The 21,144-nt window shown below is 42.2% G+C and overlaps 1 protein-coding gene across 2 annotated transcripts; it reads left to right on the forward strand.

Annotated features, from left to right (window-relative positions):
- The first annotated feature begins 978 nt into the window (after positions 1-978).
- On the forward strand, positions 979-20,575 carry LOC308325477 (WW domain-containing adapter protein with coiled-coil-like). 2 transcript variants are annotated; one of them, XM_080777975.1, is made up of 13 exons: positions 979-1,313; positions 1,775-1,808; positions 2,233-2,422; positions 5,688-5,761; positions 9,168-9,283; positions 11,303-11,400; positions 12,300-12,587; positions 14,292-14,417; positions 16,887-17,047; positions 18,009-18,103; positions 18,765-18,960; positions 19,500-19,627; positions 19,768-20,575. In XM_080777975.1, the coding sequence occupies exons 1-13, from the start codon at positions 1,273-1,275 to the stop codon at positions 19,835-19,837; spliced, it is 1,617 nt and encodes a 538-aa protein (XP_080634101.1). In that variant the 5' UTR covers positions 979-1,272; the 3' UTR covers positions 19,838-20,575. The 2 variants fall into 2 exon arrangements, with proteins under 2 accessions (XP_080634101.1, XP_080634102.1); XM_080777976.1 differs by having other exon boundaries at positions 16,890-17,047.
- Positions 20,576-21,144: the final 569 nt, after the last annotated feature.

The raw sequence follows: 21,144 nt of genomic DNA on the forward strand, positions 1-21,144 counted from the left end.
AACATGTATTGAATATTATACACAGGACCTGACCAGAATAGTTGACTTGCCAGCACATAGAGCCCCATTGTGAACCCGGAGATGTTGAGTACACCAAGGTTTTATGTTAGAAATATTGAGTATGGATCCCCAGCAATTATTGCCCAGAAACGACACATATGTTGAGCAATTTTCACAATTGGCATAATATGTGACCATACCATTAACAACCTATAGAAGGCAAAGAAATCCAAAATTTCATCATGATTTAAGTAGCATGTGACGTGTCAAACTAGGGGGGTTTCATGATGCTGTATCCATTCCAAGCATTCGTTTTGCACAAAAAAAACCACTCCTTGGGCTAAAAACAGCCAGCCACTTGCCCAAATGTGCTCATCATGATGACATAGCTGCAGCTATGACCGTTTTAAACCCAAGGAGTGTTTTTGTGCAAAACTAATGCTTGGAATGGATTCAGCATCATGAAAAGTTTGACATTTCACATGCTACATAAAGCATATAGGTTGTTCTAATGGTATGGTCACATACTATGCCAATTATGAAAATTGCTCAACATATTATGCAAGTTAGCATCCGGCGGTTTCTACATGCTGGGGACCCATACTCAACATTTCTAACATAAAACCTTGGTGTAGCCTACTCAACATGCATGGGTTCACATTCTGGCAAGTGGACTACAATGGGGACTTTTGTGTTATCCTTTAGCACCATTGTATAATCCACTGCACTATTTGCAAACTGTACATAGAGTATTGTATTAATTCAATTAATACAAAATAAAATAAATACAAAAATAAATGTTTTATGATAAACAGGCCAGCAGTCAAATGTAGTAGGTAAACTAACTTAAAAGAAACCCCGAATTTTTTTTTGAGTTGATATCCATAAAAATAAAGTCACTAACGGTTCATTTTACAGCCAATCATGGCGAGACCGTCCCTTCAGACTATGGGTTCGAGTCGTGCTTTGGAACCTCGGCAGAGGAGCAGAGCCCACAGACAGCACAGCAGCGCAGTTTGTTCTGTTCTTCTCACATGCTATTATTAGACGCACGCAGGGTGGTAATTCAGCATAGACCACCCATTGTGCAATGCATAGAATGCTTGGCCATCACCCCCGTTGCAACCTGTTGTTTTAGTTTAGCAGATATCTGGTAGTCGAGCTGATCAGGTGAAGCAACAACAGCAGGGAGACAGAGAGAGGAGAGAAGCGGTGACAGCAGCTAGACATCAGGCCTCAACGCACACATACACACACATCAACACGGCCTTGATGGTGATGCATGCAAGGAAACCAACCAGAGCCAGCGATGGGTAAATTATGTGCAAAGAACTACCACCAACAACAGTGTTTACTTCCGAACTACGACGCATAGACGTGTTGTTGTGGTCTCTTAAACTGTGTCGCTAGCCGGTGCTAACACCGCTAGCTAAAAGTTAGCTATACATGGATGGGCCCCGGTTATTTCCTGGAACAAAATGATCCCCGAACTGAAGTTAGCCAGCTAAGCTAGTTCTCGTTAATCCAGCCGCCGATCCTTCAAATTGGACATTTGGCATCATTAGAACCACAATACTAAGTTACAGACAAGTGGCATCTGTTGAGAGCAGGCTGCTACCGTAGTGTGAAGCCGGTTGATCGATAAGCTAGGCTGATTACTAGCCGACGATGGGTTGCAGTTAGCATCGCTGCTTATCTCTACTAGCTAGCATGATGCTAAAGTAATTTAAATGACATAATAATGGATGATTAACTGTTTTTTGTCTGTTTCTAGGTGCAACGACCGAAGGGATTCGCAATCCTATCAGGTAAGATATGTTTTTGGATGGAATAGGGTGACATTTTGATTATGGTGTGGGGCTAGTAAACATGGCAATGCCAGATAATTTTACAACCACTTAATATCACTTGATATGTTTAAATCTTATTTTCATAACGATACACTTTTAATTTAGACATAATTGTGTAAGCTGTGCAGTCTAAGAAGTGCTGTGTAATCAACAATAAATTCCAGCACTTTGGCTTTTATAAGTCATGCATAAAGACATATGACAGGACATTTACCGTAAAATTAATGTCAAGCATTTATAAGAAGTGTCATTAGGCTGTGGTAATGGCAAACAGCCACTCATTACTTGTATCTACCTTAATATTCTAATATATATACACACATAGCCTATATACAGTGATCCACCGTGCATTATGTGACATGCTTTATTTACTCCAACCCAGGCCCATAAGTCTCAACCAAAGAGCCAGTCAAGCAGCCTTCACCGTCACGACAAGGTGCGTGATGGGTCCTCGGACCCCGCTCCACCTTACAAGATGCTGCGACGCTCCGACGAGAGTCCTGTCAGCCGGCATGGAGACACCATGGGGCACAGCAAGGCCAAGCCGGCCCACGCTCTCAGAGGAAAAGATGGTATGCACTGAGCCTGGTAGTGGGACATTACATGCAAACTAACAGTGTAACACACGTCGTGCACCTTTTCAGAAACTCTTGTTTACATGGCATCTTTCATGAGATCTAATTCTAATAAAGCCTCATTAAATTCATTTTTAGTTTTAGTCTATAGTTGCTGCATATTATGATGCCTCTGTCTTAATTTTTTCCCCACAAGTTCACCGTTGAACTAAACAAAGTTCATCATGTGTGTTTTCACAAATCCCTGTGACCTTTATTTTGGGAGGTGAGGAGCATTGCCATTAAGGCTGCAAGATCCAAGCTTTTTTCTGTCTGCTTGTAGGTGTTGATACGTCTGTTCTCTCCATTCCCAATAGTTTTAAAGAAAGCCAACATTCTTGTGTTTCTCAATAACGTATCACACAATACATGTGTTGTCATTGACACATCTTTCCGATTCTGTTGTCGGACGACTCACTTTCTCAGATTCAACAACTGACATATTGCTCTTTTGCGATGGCGTCACATGTCCTGAAATCGGTGAATGAAGCTTTGCAAAAGTTAAACAGAATTAAAAATGTTGGACACTGTCGTGCCCCGTATCTGTGCTTATGAGAAAGTACCTCAAAACGGACCAACTGGATGCATTCGGTCAGATAAAGCACCAACAGACTGCTGGCAGTAGCATACATTTAAAGAAACCGACGTTCGTCTGACACATGTTTACATAATTGGTAAACGATAATAAAAAAGGCAACTGACATGCACTCTCTGCTCTGCCCAAAGTGAAAGTACACTGGCCAACATTTGTGAGGCCAACCACTGATGTTGGACAATAACGATGCCTGTGGCTCTTAATCAGTGTTCCAGTTCATCCCAGAGGTGTTAATGGGGGTTGATGTCAGTGCTTGTGCAGGCCACTCAAGTTCCTCCACACCAAACGCATGAATCTGTCATCATGGCCCTCACTTTGTGCATAGGTGCACTGTCATGCTGGAGGAGTTGGCCAATGCTGATTCAAAGTTAGAAGCTTATCTTTGTATCCTGTAGCATTTTGGACATACCGTATAGTGTGTTTTTGTAACATTCTGTTCTTTGAGATTTAGAAATTTAATATTGTGTAAAAAAACATACAATACATTGTGCAGCCGTATTGGCCATGCATTGTATTACAAATCAATGTTTTAATTACACTATTGTATTTGTTAAATGGACCCTTTGTTAATTTAGTGCTGCCTATTGTATACATTGTACATTAGGGTTTGAAGAATTATATTCACAAGTGAATGCGGTCCAGTGTTCAATACGTAAACGGCCCCCATTGACCTGGCTATTATGAGTTGATATATTATGCGCTTATACTTGTTAATAATAATAATAGTCATAAAATAACAAGAGGAGCGTTTTATTCCACTAATGAGCATAATGATGGCGCTATCAGAATAAAAGTACCTTATGTAACAACCGCAATCAGAGTAAACTGTTCATTTGGAAATTGGAAAGAACTCACTGTCTCCCGTTATAAAATAAATGGCGGGTTTATGTTAATATATTCTGATAACTGTTGCTACATTAGAAAGCATAGCAGTAAAACAGCAATGTGTTAGGGAGTCGATGCAGGTCCATCTCTTCTTTCAAGCGTACCCATGGTGGCCACTGGCCAGCCTATGTCAGAACTTTATTTCACGCTAATTTAGTGCGAATTATCAATTCGAAATACATTGTCTGATTTTGTGAAATTGTTGCTCCTGGTCCTGCAGCTAGTGTTTTATTGAAAACAGAGCTTGTAGCAGGTGTCACTAATTGACATTTGAATATTCCTTATGTCTAACCAGAATGTTCGATATTTGTATTACTGCTTTAGCAGTATAATACAACTTCTGCATTGCATGTTTCTTGTCAGTTTATTTCCTTAACAGATGTAGACTGTTGTTGGGTGTTATATCACATTGGCTAGTGATGTTTGGGTTTGGGCAGATAATTGCCATTCTGAAGTTTGTTTGGTATTGTTTAGTTTGCAGTTATTAAGAGGCATTCATGTAGTCAGACAGATGGCGGATATTTTCTTTGTGGCGGCGACAGAGGTGAATCTACTAGTAGAGTTGCCCCCATTGTGGTTGAATTTACTTTAGGGGGACACTCAAAGTACCATTAAGCACATTGACGGAGGCCTCTCTTTATTATCTTCAGGCTGCATTGTTTGATTTGTAAATTAATGCCCTGTGAGAAATGACTGCTCTTGTTTATTTTGTCTGGCCGTTGACCCAAAGAAGCCTCTGGCATGCCTCACTGTCACTCCGTTTAAGGAAGTCCTCACTCCTCAGTATAGTCCATTATTCAAATTTCAGAAGACTGGCCGTTTGATGTTGCAGAGATTTTCTGCAGACAGAGCAACCAAAAAGGCTTGAGAGATACAAAGTAAATTATGCACATTAACATTAATCAGTCGCAGTAGGTTATCGTTAGAAATCCCCAAAACGCCAGTTTGAGTCCTCTCAGGACTCACTCCTTTTGATCATAGAAAGGTTTAAGGCACTACCGGTATACTATAGGTAAGTGCCCTACTTCCCTGTTCCACCTGCTTTGCTTGGGGACCCAAAGGCACTTATTGTTATGGATACTTGACCAACACATCTTCATATGGCCCACATGGATTGAGTACTTCCTCTTCCATGTTTGACACGAAAGCATAGAGTTGCTATGAAAGAACATTTATTTATATTTTTGTATATATTATATTTACCACCACATCGGGATATGCACACACGCCACAAGCCTGCACGGTGTTCACAAACTGCACGCATAGTAACTTACTGTCAGTAGATAAAGATTGGACAGGGAGACCACCCTGTTATTAGTATCGCCGATACAGACCACAGTGGTCAACTCATAGGGTCAGCCATTTGCAACTGTGATGGAGCACATACTATAGAGAGCAGTGGTTCCCAAACGTTTTAGACCCAAAAAATAAATTGGACGTTTGCCCGGAACTAGTGAAAATAGCAGATCTACAAGCTCACAACGTGCTGCAACCTTGTAGATCAGCCATTTTCACTACTTCTTAAACATTTGTTTTCTAATTCATGGAATTTATTCGATTGTCTTTTATTTCTTCATGAAATTAGTGTAAAGAATCGTTGAATTTGTTAATTCACAATATAACTTGGTCACTGCATAACATTTGACTTTTATTTATTTTTTACAATTTGCTAGAATAAGAAGGCAAATCACAGGTGGTCTGCGAGTACCTTCCTAACCGTTTGTCTTCTGGTTATTTTTCCAGGGACCAACGGTTCTCCCCATGAGAACAGTCACAACACCACCTCCCATGGTGCTCCGAGCAAACCTACAGAACGGGTAAGATGATGTTCACGTTGTCCCTAATTTACTTTCCCTGCTTTTTCAGCAGACACAAAGATCGTCTGTGTGTATGGGTTCTCAGAGGGCTCTTATTAAGGTAGGATGGGTGCCAGAGCCACTTAATCATATTTAAAATTCTTACTGTGTTGTATTTACAGCCAAATTAAAGTGAATATCGCTAATAAACGGCACAGGTTAACAGCAATATAAGTGTCCAACCATGATCTGATGGTTAGTTTGGATGATAACACAATTGTCCAAACAGAAACCTTTCGATCATGTCATTTGACATTGACAGTGTTACGCAAAGGGATCAGAAATAACTGATCTACAAGTACTTGATGATTTACCACATTGTGAGCTTGCAATAGAGGTCTTCGCGCTTACCCGAGATCCAAAAATACCCAGGGTCCGACCCGGTGCCGGTCCCGGTTCCGTTTTCTAGAAGTGACTCCCGGGTAAGTTCTGAGCGTGTGTCTCTGGGCTCTGGTAATGACTAAAACCAGAGTGGACCTGGCGATTGGCTGTCCCAGCTGTCAAGCACCCCCTGTTTTTCCTCCTCAAGCCATGCACATGCAGTGGGAGCCTGCGTGCCTTGGTCATGTGACTTTATTGAGGAAGTAGGCGCTTTTTACAAAACTACAACAAAAGACAGAAGTTACATTATATCATAGGCTATTTATTGTTGATATTAACGTTAAAGGTATATTTAGTGATTTCACTTAATTCAAATATCACTTATTTTTTCCTTTTTGGATAATCCTCCCTACTATAAAGTGTGCTGACCATATAAGGAGTTCCTCCCTGTCCCCAGTGAGCCCCTTGGGTAAAAAAAACCCTAGTTTCAGTTTGGGCTTTAGGTGGCAAAGCCTTCATTCAATTAGGATGAGAGGGGCCTTCCTCCAATCATGATCGAGTGGGGCGGGCCTTGTTGCACGTGCTGTTGGTCTGTTGTACTTCCCCAACTGTAGAGCGCGTGCATGTGCATTGTGCACATCATGTTACCGGGGCGGACCAGGATTCTTCCCAAATCACTGAACGCTTTGGTTAATGGTTCAAATTTGGTATAACAATCGAGTTGTCATAGTGTGATGAACTTTATGCTCGGCAGTGCGAAGCTGAAGATATAATGATGAACAACTGTGCAACATAAATTAACAGTTGATTAGCAATGGCTAAGAAGAAAGATTACACACCACATCTAAATAATAGCTGGACGTGGATTGATGTGGATTTATTATTTTATTTACAAACTGTCCAAACTCCGCAATGATTGACTGGGATTAACATGGCGTGTAATTCACCTTAATGACCATGTAGCGGTGTTGCAGCACCACGTTCAGCGGGCTGTGTTTAGGTAAGAAAGAAGTCTTTATATTAAATAATGTACAGCTCTTAATGATTACGTGGGCATTCGGGCATTTTGGGTATTGTACGGGTAACTGTCATCATATTTATTGTAATACGCGGTTCTGTTCAGCTCCGGTTCCGACAGCACTCTGTGCTTTTCGGGCTCGGAGACAGAATTCTAATAATAGCAGCTATCTATTCGGTGTCGGCTCCATTTGTTGCCTGTCTTTTTCGGTGCGGATTGGTCAAATTGGACCCATGAAGACCTCTAGCTTGTAGATCTGCCATTTTAGGGATTTTTTAAACGGGAACAAATTTGCCTTTAATAACATGCCCAAAATAGGGACTACTTCATTGAATCCAGCACAAGTCATTTTTCCCCAACGACAAGCATACATATTTTATCTTGCTGGGGTGGGAGGCGGGGATTAGTTGAGAGCATTCATTTTGTTTTGTGTTATTTTCTTTTTCTTTTTTGCTACAGGATAACATCTAAAATTGAGTCTTCATTGTTTTTGTTTTTTTTGCTACTGACTGACTTGACAGAATTAGGCCTCATCATTTGATAGTTTTTTTTGGCTCACAATGCTCTTGCCGATCCACATTAGATGCTGTGAAACACCCATTAGTCTTCTGCTGTAATCAGACAATCTGATCTGAAATTATAGAGCTTTTCATTCTGAATAATGACGGCATACCATTAGTACTTGGGCCTTTTTAGTTGGTTATTAATTTGGTCATTGTGAACTGTCGTGTCTAAATGCCTAAATTGCTCCAGGGGTCCCCAGTAAAATGAGTTACTATAGTATCACATGAATCAGTTTAACCACGTTAACAGGGCTCGAGATTAACGGCGTCCCGGGGACTGTAAAAATCTATTTGGGACTTAAATGTGTCTCATTCGGGACGGTTTCGGGACGAGAGGAGTTTTTGCACTGAAAATGCGCATTTCGCGTGCAGCGATGAGCAGCATGAGACCAGCAGCACTGCAAAGAGTTTTTGCAGTGCCGTCAGTCAGACAGTTGACGACAACAACGCGCACACTACCATTCACCCAAAGGAATAATATGAATTATATTGCTTTTGCCCCGTGGATGGGACATTTAGATTTAAAAACTATCGTTTGGAAGCGTGGATAAAACCATGGTTGTGTGCCACAGAAAGGTCCCATAGGGACATGGGGCTACACTACACCAACGTTTAACGTTAGCTTCCATGCTAGGCTTGCTAGCTGGCATCGACATTAAATAATGTGTTGGTATATATCCTCTGAAGCAACAGATGTTTTCTAATGCTCAGATTGTGCTGGAATTGCTGTGGAATGCACACCCCAAAATGCTCTCATTCCACAGTTTTTATTGAACTATTCCTTCGTCTTAGTATTCCCCCTAATAAAGTAGTTTTTATTTGTTTTCTCATGCCACCCATGTAATACTATAGACATTTGAGTATTCATAGACCATTGCTGCACGTTATCCGTTGGTCTTGATCAAGTAGCATACACCAACGTTTTATAAGCTACTGTAGTCACTATTCTTTGATTCACTGGTACACCAAAATAACAAAATCCATTTGAAAATAAATATCACTGTTCTCAGGTCAAATATTGATATGCGATTAAAATGTGATTTATTAAGAATAATTAATTACAAAGCCTCTGATTAATTTTATTTTTAACCAAGCCCTATTTTTCATCTGGGAGCATTTTGACTAAATCAGTGTATCTACAGAAGAAACATTAAGCCAAACAAATAATGTACTGCATGTATTCAATACATTTAGTACATTATTTGTTTGGCTTAATTGCATTTCTATTACAATAGGAATACAGTTATTAATTTCACAATTTCAGTGGTGCTTTTTTTGTACTTTAAGGGACTGTATACATTTACTTCGGTTCAAATTGTATTTTGGGACGGTTCCGGGACGTTGGTGAAAAAAGTTAGTCTGGAGCCCTGCACGTTAACCCTGTATACATCGGTTATTCACTTGCCATGAAAATGTTTAAGAACCACTGCTTTAAATGATGTCTTCCTGTCTGGTCCTTTCTCAGCGCCAAGAGCCAGCAGATGACTGGACCGAACACATCAGCTCCTCTGGCAAGAAGTACTACTACAACTGTAGAACTGAAGTCTCCCAGTGGGAGAAACCCAAAGACCTGCTGGAGAGGTACAGTAGACTTACATTATTCCTGCTTGTAATTATACCGCATAGTTATTACATGTGTAACTATGCGTGCACGCATGTTATGGAATAGTTACCTTCTAGTGTTCGCTAAGGGCAGCAATGGGCTCTATGCATGCTTTGCACACATGCCATTTTGGAAAGAACTTGGTCCCCTTTCCTACTTCCTTCACAGCTGATACCGATGATATAAGACTGGGTGCTGCTATTGTGCATGTTGGCTCACAGTGGAAACGCTCTGCTACACCAGTGGGTCTCAAAGTGTCTTTGAATGCGTTCCTAATGGCCCTGTACGGCTCTGTAACTCTGAAAGTGTACAAATGGACCCATTTGGTTCCATTTGTACACTCAGAGTTATGGAGGTCCTAAACTGTTGGGCCGTAAACAAGGAATTGAATGAATTAATTTGATAGTGCTCCAGATGTTTGTTGACTTCCAAGTTCCAATTTTACTTATTTATCCTGTATCCAGTAAAGAGTTCTCTCGCCTGGTTGTATATTGCTATCCTGACCAGAAAATGGTATTTTCTGATTTAATAAAGAGTTGGAAAGACGGGGAGATGTCAGAATAAACACAATAGCAATGAGACTAATATCAGAATATAACCAAACTACTTTCAATCCTTTGATTCTATGATGTGATGTCCCTCAAAAAAGAGAAGTTCAAACATAAAGTCCAGGTAGTGAGTGAGGCATATAGGAAATATACACACAGAAGCAGCCTCACCTGAGTCACAGCGCTGCCTTCAGCTCTTCTCACTAGACTAGTCTTGTTTGCTCCACTTGAAAATAGCTGTCAGTGTTATAGCTTGTGGCTGTTGGCATGCTAAACATGACAAATGTGTAGAGCCTCTCCAAACGATATTGAGGGACAAATGTGATATGAGGGTTTGTTTTTTAATTAATTATATATAATTAAAAAGGAAAGACTGCAGTGCTAACATTAGAATAGCAGCACATTTTAGCACTGCTTTGAACCAGGAGTATAATGATAATGGTGGTGATTAACATATCTATTTGGATGTTTTGTGATGGTGACAAAGTGAATTTCTCTTTTGGGAATGATTTTAGTATCTGTAGTATCTGTATAGTACCAGATTACAGCAGATGCAGCATGATGGGGAGACATCAGTGTAGTAGATGCAGCATGATGGAGAGACATCACAGTGTAGTAGATGCAGCATGATGGAGAGACATCACAGTGCAGTAGATGCAGCATGATGGAGAGACAACACAGTGAAGGTGTAGTAGATGCAGCATGATGGAGAGACATCACAGTGAAGGTGTAGTAGATGCAGCATGATGGAGAGACATCACAGTGAAGGTGTAGTAGATGCAGCATGATGGAGAGACATCACAGTGCAGTAGATGCAGCATGATGGAGAGACAACACAGTGAAGGTGTAGTAGATGCAGCATGATGGAGAGACATCACAGTGAAGGTGTAGTAGATGCAGCATGATGGAGAGACATCACAGTGAAGGTGTAGTAGATGCAGCATGATGGAGAGACAACACAGTGAAGGTGTAGTAGATGCAGCATGATGGAGAGACATCACAGTGAAGGTGTCGAGTTGTTTTCAGCCAGGGCTCCTTGCTTGGACAGTCCACATCTGGTGCATGAAAGCTGTCTTTACATGATGCTGGTCCAGTGATCCGTTTACAATAACCTTAAATAATGGCCTCAAATAGTGTGTCGTGTGTATTCATTTGTTCATTCAGTTCATTTGTCTTTTAGACTGGTGGAAACGCCAACCTGACCATTCAGGCCCAGCACTGGCAAGGAGTGTTCAAAAGAGTGTTCGTAAGCAAAGGCCGACTGGCTCGGGACTCGAACCCGCGGCACACCGTCGGGTTGAATTACCGGCCTAGGTGCCTGGACCGCTCAGCCACGGCCCAGGCCTATTTGCTACAGGTTACAGAACCGGTGCTCTGCTGGAGCCTGCATCTTACGAACCATGTCCAACACATTGATTTTCCTATCTGTGTTGTAATCCTTTTTCTCAGAGAACAGCGTCCGAAAGACCCGGCCAAGATGGCGGCTAACAGTTTCCCAAGAGACATGGACTACAGACACGAGGCCTTGCAGGACAAAGCCACAACAAGTATGTGTCGCCCAAGCTGTATGTCACGATCTTAAAATGCGGCTCTGGTCTGATTCAGCAATCTATGTAATATCCTGGCTGACACATAGAAAATAATAATAATGGTTATTCACCCTGCTCCATAACTAAACTGTCAAGATGGTCCTTGAGCGAGCCCTTGCTCGCCGGATAAATGCATCTACAAATGTTCTAAACGTGATGTTCTTCAAGCTTTTCCTGTGTTCTTAAACATATTCCTCGTATGCCTGAAGGTCTTAAATAAATGTTCAGCAAGTGTACTTGGCTGTAGATTAATTTATAATACCTTAGCACCTGTCACCCAAGATGTATTGTCCACATGTGAAAAAGACTGATCTTGTACCCTAAACACACAAAGCTCTAGTTTTTTTAACCACATCTGGAACGAACTCCCAGAAAACTTCAGGGCTTCTCTGCTGCCAACACAACTAAAGACCTTTCTGTTTACCGCTACCTTTAATAGTGTCAAGAGAATTTCCCATTCATTTTTCCATAGATGTTTCAAGACGAACTTTAAGCCTCGGACAAAGCCAACAGCCGAGTTGACAAATCATGACAATACATTTAAAAAATTGGGCCGAACAAATAATTAGAAGATAAAAAATATTTGTTTGAAATATCCTAATGCCATTTTATACTTTTCCTTTATAGTTTCCTTTGCTTGATGTTCTGTGTAAAACACTTTGAATTGGCTTGTTGCTGAAATGTGATATCCAAATAAAATTACCGTAGCGCCGTAAACCTGCTTGGATCATGGCAAGCTTTGTATCTTCTGTCATTGGTCCCTTCATTCTCCCCTCGATTCTATTCTTTTGCGTTCTAGTTTTGCTGCTGTACAGAGTGCGGCTCAACTTCAATCTCAAGCACTTTTGTCTTTGCAGAGAGCTCTTCAGCAGAGCAGTCCGCCGCCGCAGCCAACTCCGGCCATTCCTCCTCTACTTCCTCTTCCTCGGCCAATCAGAGCCTGACCTCGGCATCGAGTGCTCTGGGCTCCGCCTCCTCGGCCACCACATCCTCCGCCTCCTCCTCCACGGTGTCCTCGGCTGTCCAATCCCAATCGTCCTCCGCGCTACTCCAGGACCCCGCGCTCTTGCACCAGCTCCTTCCCGCGCTGCAGGCCACGCTGCAGATGACCAACGGCAGCATGGACATGACCAAGATCAATGAGGGTGAGGACATATGACGCAGGACATACGAGATGCATGCACGAGCTCACACAGTGACGGGCATAGGATGAGATCTCTGCAGGTGCTGCAGACCAGTGGTTCTCAAGCTAAGATATGGGTCGTGACCTTTGCGGGGGGACCGTCCCCCAATGACAGCAAAGTGATTGAATTTAGGGACTTTTTAAGACTTTTTTTAAATACCAAACTTATTTTTGAAAAAGATGTACGTATCCTGCCACAACTTTATGCTGCATTCACACGGGCAGATGCAAAGCTACACTCTTACACCTAGTCACAGAATGTAGTCGTTAAGCAGCAGTAGGATGATCCCACTGGCAGCAGGTGTCCGTTTATCTCTAGCACAACCACAAACGTCCAACAGATATACAATGAATTACTCACCTAATGCTGCCTGCAGGTTCCATGTTTAATTCCAGCGTGTGTAACCTACATTGGTTAAGTGACAGATAGTTTTCATATTTTAAATATGGTCGCTAACGCGGTTTAGCGACTAGCACTTTGACAGCTAAAAACTGGTATCTAGCTTGTTTACAACTGAAACGCACTTCCTGTCCTCTGACTTCCTCATCAAAATAAGAGCCACTTGTAATGATTAGTCAACAATAGTTTTATTTCTAAGTCTACTTACAGGACGTTAACATCTCATTTGAGTTCCTTTTGAGTGCCTGTCAGCATTCTCTAAATCCCTGTCTCTCAGCTGTTGGTGCGCAAATGCACCTCCATGCCTTTGATCTTGCGCACTCGCTTGTGTGCACCCCTGTAATATAACCCTTCCATAGAAGTCACAGTGGTTGACACTAACGGTTGCCTGTAGAGATGCGATATTCACTCCAAATGACTCGATCAGTGATTGCAATTTACTCTTTTTCCTCTTATTCCATTTAAGTGGTATAAAAGTCAATCAGATATATATATATATATATATATATAGTACATCATTTTTGCATCTTTGACAGGCCTAAACATTCTCCCCTTCCTCCCCACACACAGCAACAGTTTTGACGTATAATAATTTTGGAAATATTAAAAAAAAAATCCTCACGCACAAGATCGGTATCGGCCCATCATGAGAAAAACAATCCTCGACTGCCCGTGGCAAGTTGAGCTTGCTTTCAGGTTGCGCGACGGGCAAGTGTATTCTGTCTTCATTAAATATTATTGGCTATTCATTAAGTACAATGCTACCTTTTTACAACTATCAGTTTCACTTTAATTTGTTCTACAAGCCTAAATTGTACCTAGCATTTTATAATGGAGGATTTGTCCAAGTGGGCAAGTAGAACATTACCTGTATTTGCCCAACTGACAAGTGCCTCTGAGATCTGACAACCCCCGAGCCAAATGTATATCATCAAAACTCATTAGAAGCCCGAGTCAAATCAATCATCAAAAACAGAATAGTCCGTTAAGGTTTTGGGCCCGACTAACATGGGCATATATCAACATCTCATCAAACCTTTTTTATTTCAAGGACCGCCATTACTTTGATGGACCATTGTGGGTCCATTTGGTTCCACTGTCTGAGTTACAGGCCTGTAAGGGTTCAGTTGAAACCCCACTTTGCGTTTTAGACATTTAAATTGACCCTTGAGTTCCACTCAAGAGAGTAAGAGAGAACAGAAGAGGCTACAAATGAGTACTGGGTATTTGACCAGTGTGCAACTTCCTCTCTTTCCCTCCATCCAGTCCTGGCAGCTGCTGTCACCCAAGCATCTTTGCGGTCTATGCTTCATAAGCTCTTAAATTCTGGACCGTCTGCTTTCAACATCACTGCTCTGCTCTCCCAAGCCGCTGCGCAGCACTCCAACCAAGGTAACAGCCCTCAACTGCCCCCCTTACCGTCTCTTCTTCTGCCCACTGACACCCCAACCTCCTGCCCTACTCCTCCACCCCTCTCTCCAGCTCACCTCTCACCTTTTGATTATTCAAAATATGTTTGCTACGTTATTTATTTAGTTGTGTGGAAAGTTTTAGTTATTTAATTTGTTATTTAGTTATTATTGTAATATGTGATTAGTCAGTCAATGCATTGTGAGCTACTAGATCTGCTATTTTCAGTGAGAGATTTAGTGTGGAGAGAAAAAGCCTGGGGGTACCTCGGTCAGCTAAGTGTATAGGGTTTAATTAGGGTTGTCCAGATCCGATCACGTGATCAGAAATTGGGGCCGATCACATTTTCAAATTATCGGAATCGGATCTGGAGCAAAAACATGATCAATTATTTCCATAAAATAAAGTTTTAAGAAGTAGTACAAATCTACAAGCTCAAGATGTGGGGAAAAAGGGTTTAAGTAGTAGCAGGGCTCGACAGTGCGACTAGGTACTCGCATTTGCGACTAAAAATATCACTGTGCGAGTTGTAAAATTCAATTTGTAGCACAGGTGCGACTACAGGATTTGACCATTCAATCGTGATAAAGACAAGTCTCTGTCTACAGCAAGTGCACATTCTATAGTCTTTGTTCTATACCTAAATTTATATTTCTGAACGGCGGTGTCGTTCGCCAAAAAGAGAAGAGCTACAAGCTAACAACGTTCATTTGAAGATCTGTCCCCTTTGCTCCCACTGCCCCTCCCCTCCCTGTGTTGCTGCTCCGTGCTCTTCCCAGTCAGCGGCAGACAGAAAAGAAGTCAGAGCGAACTCAACGGGATAGCATTAGCATGATAGCACAGATTCAGAAGGAATTGCTTGCAAAGTTTGTTTGTAATGTTCAAACGTATCTTACTTTTAACCAAACGCGGGTGAAACAGCGTGCAGCCGTGCACGCACGCGTGCGCACACACATGGAGTGGACGGATTGATGTTTATCAAAAACAACCCTTGTTTAGCGTTTGCTTACAAAAGCGTGTGCCCAGCGTAAATGATAATGCGAATGACCGAACTGGCTGGATTACCGTATTAATATCAGTCAGTCAGTCAAATCCAAGGAGAATGTTACAATACTAATTCACCATCGAATGTCACACTAACATGATAGAACAGCAGGATAAAAACGGATAGCCTGTCTATCCATCCATGAGCAACTTATTATCTATCTAGCTCTGGTCCATAGCTCTAATGTGTTGCACGTATTAGAGGTATGGAATGGAACAGAGCTACTATCGATCTATCTACAAAGTATTAGCATAAAACAAATTGATTATATATATTATATGAAAACAAACATAACAATGATATGATGAATATCACTATTTTGTGATAATTGCTGAAAAGATAGTGATATAATATTTTGACATATTATTTCCACCCCTACCTCATATCACTTCATTAAAGAAAAATCACACCCATGTTAAGTGAGGGGCGCTCTTGTCATCATACATCAGATATCATCTCATACTGGCCAATCAGAATGCCTGTTGCCTGTGATTGATTAGCTGATTTGCTCGTTTACATATGACATACATTTTCCCTTCAATGTCAATGGCGTTTAATTTATGTCATATTTAGCAGAATTTTGACGAAATTTCTCTGTTGATCGTCAATGGCTCATTTTGAGATGTGTGGGGACAAAGGCTGTATATAGGAGGGGCTAGCGCCCCTTAAAAATACATCATTTTTCATCGTGCTCCTAAAATAATTTGTGTGCTACTAGATTTTTCAACTTAGGCGCACACGTGCTACTTGGAAAAATGCTAAGCGTCGAGCCCTGAGTAGTAGTATAAATAGCAGATTCTTTAGATGATTTAAAGAACAGTCTCTGGTAATGAGTGAGAGTGGCCTAGTTGCCGGTCATATTGTCCTATCCAGCCACAATCCATGCATGTATATCGATTACAGACCTAACACTTTCAAAGCCAATCAAGCAATTAAGGCCTTGGAACACGACATCAACTATCCTTACGTCACAACGTGCCAATTTCCAATCCACAAGCATCAGTCTTTTTCACTTGGCAAAGAGAACAATTTACAACACAGCTGTAGCTTTCCTTAAAAACAAAACGAAAACGAAGCCATCTGGGAATGTGACTGAATTAGTTTTGATCGGGTGGTTGATGAATAATTTTGTTTGATGTGAATTCCCCCCTTATTACTGCTTAATTGATCCATGTGCTCTTCTTCACCCTACATAATCAATTGCCAATTGGCTTTCAACATGCCCCCGCATTAATTCTACCAGTATTGAGTGGAAAACATTTGATCATCTTATCCGCCAAACAACCCTCGTCTGCTAGTAGTTCTGTACGTTTTTGAGCAATTGATTGAACCGCTGCTGAAACAAATCCATTGCTCCATTTCTTCTTATGCTCTGTCTCTGTTACGTGTCCCTGTCTCTAATCTAGCAGCCCAGCAGTCCAGTCAGTCCCCGATGTCTTTGGCATCAGACGCCTCATCACCGCGGCCCTACGTGTCCCCCCGGAACGGCACCCCGCAGACCAACCTGATGAACCAGAAATCCCTGCTGGGCATGCCCCCTGGAGCCATTCCTTCCTCCCAAACCAGGGTGAGGGCACCGCATTGACCCTGATGTCTGCATATTAGTAAAATGGCTGAACTGCAAACTCACAACGCGTTGCGTTGTGCCGCTTTCTGAGCTTGTGCTATATGTCATATATTTGGATGATGTAAACTCGGCACACAAAGTTCGGAAACGTAACTTTGGACCATTATGTCTCCACTTAGATTTTATATCATTTTAATCGTTGGTTAGTCACCATTACAACAAGGTATAGCTTGTAAGGATCGGCCAACACAGCTAAAAGTGTGGGTAGCACCTCCAAAAGATTTGCCAAGATGGCAAGTGGTTGGTATTCACTTTGCACTTTCGCACAGTCATTTTTACACTTTATTAATTTTACACTCAGTGTTATGGAACTCGGTAGCGGGTGGAAGATCCAAAAGCAGCCGCAACATCTTGGCACCAACCTAGCCTCATTTTGCTGCGGAATGGCAGAGTGTTGGTCACTCTAGCACATACGCGTTCAATTGGGTTGAAGGTCTGGAATCACGGCAGGCCATTCCATCCTCTCCCCTACCAAATTCTGGAGGTACTCTGATCCTGGCTCTGTGGGGGCGAGCATTGGGTCCTAGATTCTGAAGATATGGGATCGCCATAATTCTGTCTTGTCTGTTGTAGCTGCGTATGGATCTTCCAGACGCTACTGAATTCCCTAACAATGTGTCAAATTAATAAAAAAGTGTAAAAATGGCCAATATGTTTTTCTTTCCTTATTACTGTGTGAGAGTGCAATCATCCAATCCACTAAAACTCAAAGCAAGGGTGAATACCAACCACTTTCCATTTTGGCAAATGTTTTGGAGGCGCAACCCACAGGTTGCTCATTCCACCAACTCTACACCTCGCTGTAAAGGTGACTACTGCTAATCAATGATTACAATTATATAAAATATAATACCAATTGGTATTCACTGCTCTTGTCTCTGTGTTTTCTTGCTGTCTCCAGGGCAACATGTCTTTAGGGAAACCAGGACCAGTCCTCATGTCCCAGACCTCGGTAGAGAAACGTCCAGAGGACCCCAGGACTCTCCAGCAGAGAAGGTATTCTTCACATAGTTAGAAATTTTAAATATATTTTCATTTTGTCTGGTTGAATTCCATCCCACATACCATGTTCCTTAATCAGTATGAAACTTCAAAACATTACTGTTGCTCTCCCTGACTCACCTGTTATCACTGTATTAAATATACGAAATCAACAGTTATCAGGTCGTTGGAATACGGCCAATATGGCCATACTGGCATACTAGACATTGTGGAGTTTGGCTTTATTCCCCCGGACTGCACGCATGTAGGGTGGTGCAGACATAGCCTGGTCATGGACTCCCCCTGCTGAACGTGTCATTTCCAACTCTATTGTCGGTGCATGGAAACTACGGGCTACTAATATATATACTATTCTTTGCCTATCGGGACGTAACTCGGACGGTGCTGAGTCGGGTCTGGTGGCCTTCGCAACACTCGGCACGGCACGGTTTAGGAATGAGTCTGCAGTTCTGATTACAATGGGAAGTTCATTCCATTGTCGGAAAGGAGAAGAATCTTGGACCTGTGGAGTGTTTCTTCGCTGGCTTATTTACAAATGAGGATACATCTTCCAAGACTAACATGCACACAATGCTGATTTACAAAATACAAATAATTGATCCAGAATAGTCTACACACTTAAGCTGGTCATTACAGCCTGTTCTCTGTCCTCCAGCGGCCAGGAGATTCCATCCCCGGGATCCAACCACATATCTGGGGCCGGCGGTTCTGGGCTGCTCCCTGTCCATTCCAGCAGCAGCCAATCCCAGGTCAGCACGCCTGGCTCCTTCACTCCCAGCCTGGCCGCCCACTTTGACGAGAACCTCATCAGACACGTCCAAGGATGGCCTGCCGAACACACGGAGAAACAGGTTAGAACAGCGGTTCCCCACTTTTGCCGGGTCACGGCCCACTTGAATTTTCATGATTGAGTTGTTCAGACCGGGTTGGAGTCACAGTTGAGACCTGAATATTACTTTGTATCATGGGGGTGGTACATATTAAGTTAATATATACCATGAGTTCATATTATTAACTCATTCATCTCTATTAATATGCCTTGTTTGGGCTTTGGGTTTGTGTTTGATTAAATACTTTATTGGCATAAATGTAAGCGGTACAGGCTACGGTCAAACACACATCCAAAAGGGTCACAGAAAGAAAAAGTCCTTGCGGTCTTGTTAACATTCAGTTCCTGGGTATTCAATTCATAATCATGACATGAAAAATAACTAAATAAAAAGTAGAAACAATTAAAATGTTGTACAGGTTGGGGAAAAATGTAGGCTAGGCTCGCATCCAAATGAGTATGACAAGCAAGCGATTGTGATCCATTTGCGTTCTCGAGAGAAGCGTGGTAAATCCGTCGTCCTCAGTTGCTTGTAACTTTGCACTGGACTGTCACCTTCAGGCGGCGCGGTTGCGCGAGGACTTCCACAACATGGGCAGCCTGTATATGTCTGAGATCTGCACAGAGCTGAAGAATCTGCGTTCCCTGGTCAGAGTGTGTGAAATTCAGGCCACGCTGAGGGAACAGAGGTAAGGACAAGTCGCACACGCTCTTACCTCAGACTATGCTCAGTTTATTTCCTTGCATACATAACTGAACGGATATGGACCCAGACAAGATTATGATTAAAACATCCTCCTCTCATTATTATTATTTTTTTGCCTTCTAGAATTCTGTTTCTGAGACAGCAGAGCAAAGAGCTGGACAAACTGAAGAACCAGAACTCCTACATGGTTTGAGACTAGGAGAGAGAGAAAGAGAGAGAGAGAGAGAGAGAGGATGAGGGACGACGAGATGGATGGACTGAAAGAGACAGAAAAAAGAGGGGGCAGCCGCCTCCTATCAGCCGGCCGTCCCGTTGTCTTCTGCGACCAATGTTCTCTTTCTAAGAGGCCGAGAGGGAGGCCTGCAGGGTTAGGACACTGAGCCCCAGTAGAAGAGAGAGCTCAGGACATCTCAACGTGAAGCCCCACTCCACATGTCGATTTTGTATCTTTCCTCCAATGTTCACCATAATGACATTGTCCTCATCCGTCAAGAAGATGATGGTTCACCCCAAGCAGGACACGTAAGTCAGTGGACACAGAGGGCCGTAGGAGCAGGGCTGTAGCTTCTTGTTCTGGACACTTGTTGAATGGCACCTTTTTCGGACAATGGAACTGATTGTGTATGTAACGGACAAAGTTTCTGTTTAAGATTTTTGTTTTTGTCTTGTAGTCATCAGGGGAGGAAAGAATAGGCTCTGTGCATAACTATGGTTCCCTTTCTCGGAAGGTGTTATGCCCGTTTTCCTGTTCCGGGTCAGTCTTGCATAGTTTCATTTGATTGGCTCACCAGCAGATTTTGAGTGGGAAACGCACGGAAGTATTGTGTGTTTCCAAACAAAGCTAACGGGAAACTGACCCAGAACATGGGTCAGTTTATTCCACCTCCTGGAAAGGAGAACTACAGTAATGCACAGTTTATTAAACCCTATTTCTGGGAATGAAGGGTGGGAGCCTGGGAGGGGGCATATCCGACTCAAATAACAGATCGTATTAGTCTGCCTGTAGATGGTTTTAACCAAATGAATCCTAGCATCCCTGGTCTGGGCACGTAAAAATAGGTGAACGTTTGGTGGAAAACTGGAAATGGGCGCACGTTCACTAAAAATAGCAGATCTACAAGCTCACCGTGTCAAGCTCAATCTCTGATCTTGCTGGAACACTGATTACTCAAGGATGTCATCTTTGCTGCGTTTCTCCAGTTTTCTACAGGAGTGGGCCTCAGCCATGCCCTGAATCCCTACACTGTTCTTTTCATCCAGATGATAGCAGGCCTCTTAAACTCCAAGCCCCCTGCTGGTCTGCTGCTGCTAGAACGTCCTAATAAAATATATCATTTTTCCTTTTTTATTTTTTTTTAAAGACGGATCCAGAGATAATGAATAAGGCTTATGATGATAATGCACATTTTCTGTGGAGATGACCACCACAGTTTTTTTGTTACATTTGTATTCATTGACATCTTTATTGATGATGGAAAACATATTTGCAGCGATAACTAA

This window comes from Protomyctophum bolini (assembly GCF_963924005.1).
Source record: "Protomyctophum bolini genome assembly, chromosome: 12".
NCBI classification, from domain to species: Eukaryota; Metazoa; Chordata; class Actinopteri; order Myctophiformes; family Myctophidae; genus Protomyctophum; species Protomyctophum bolini.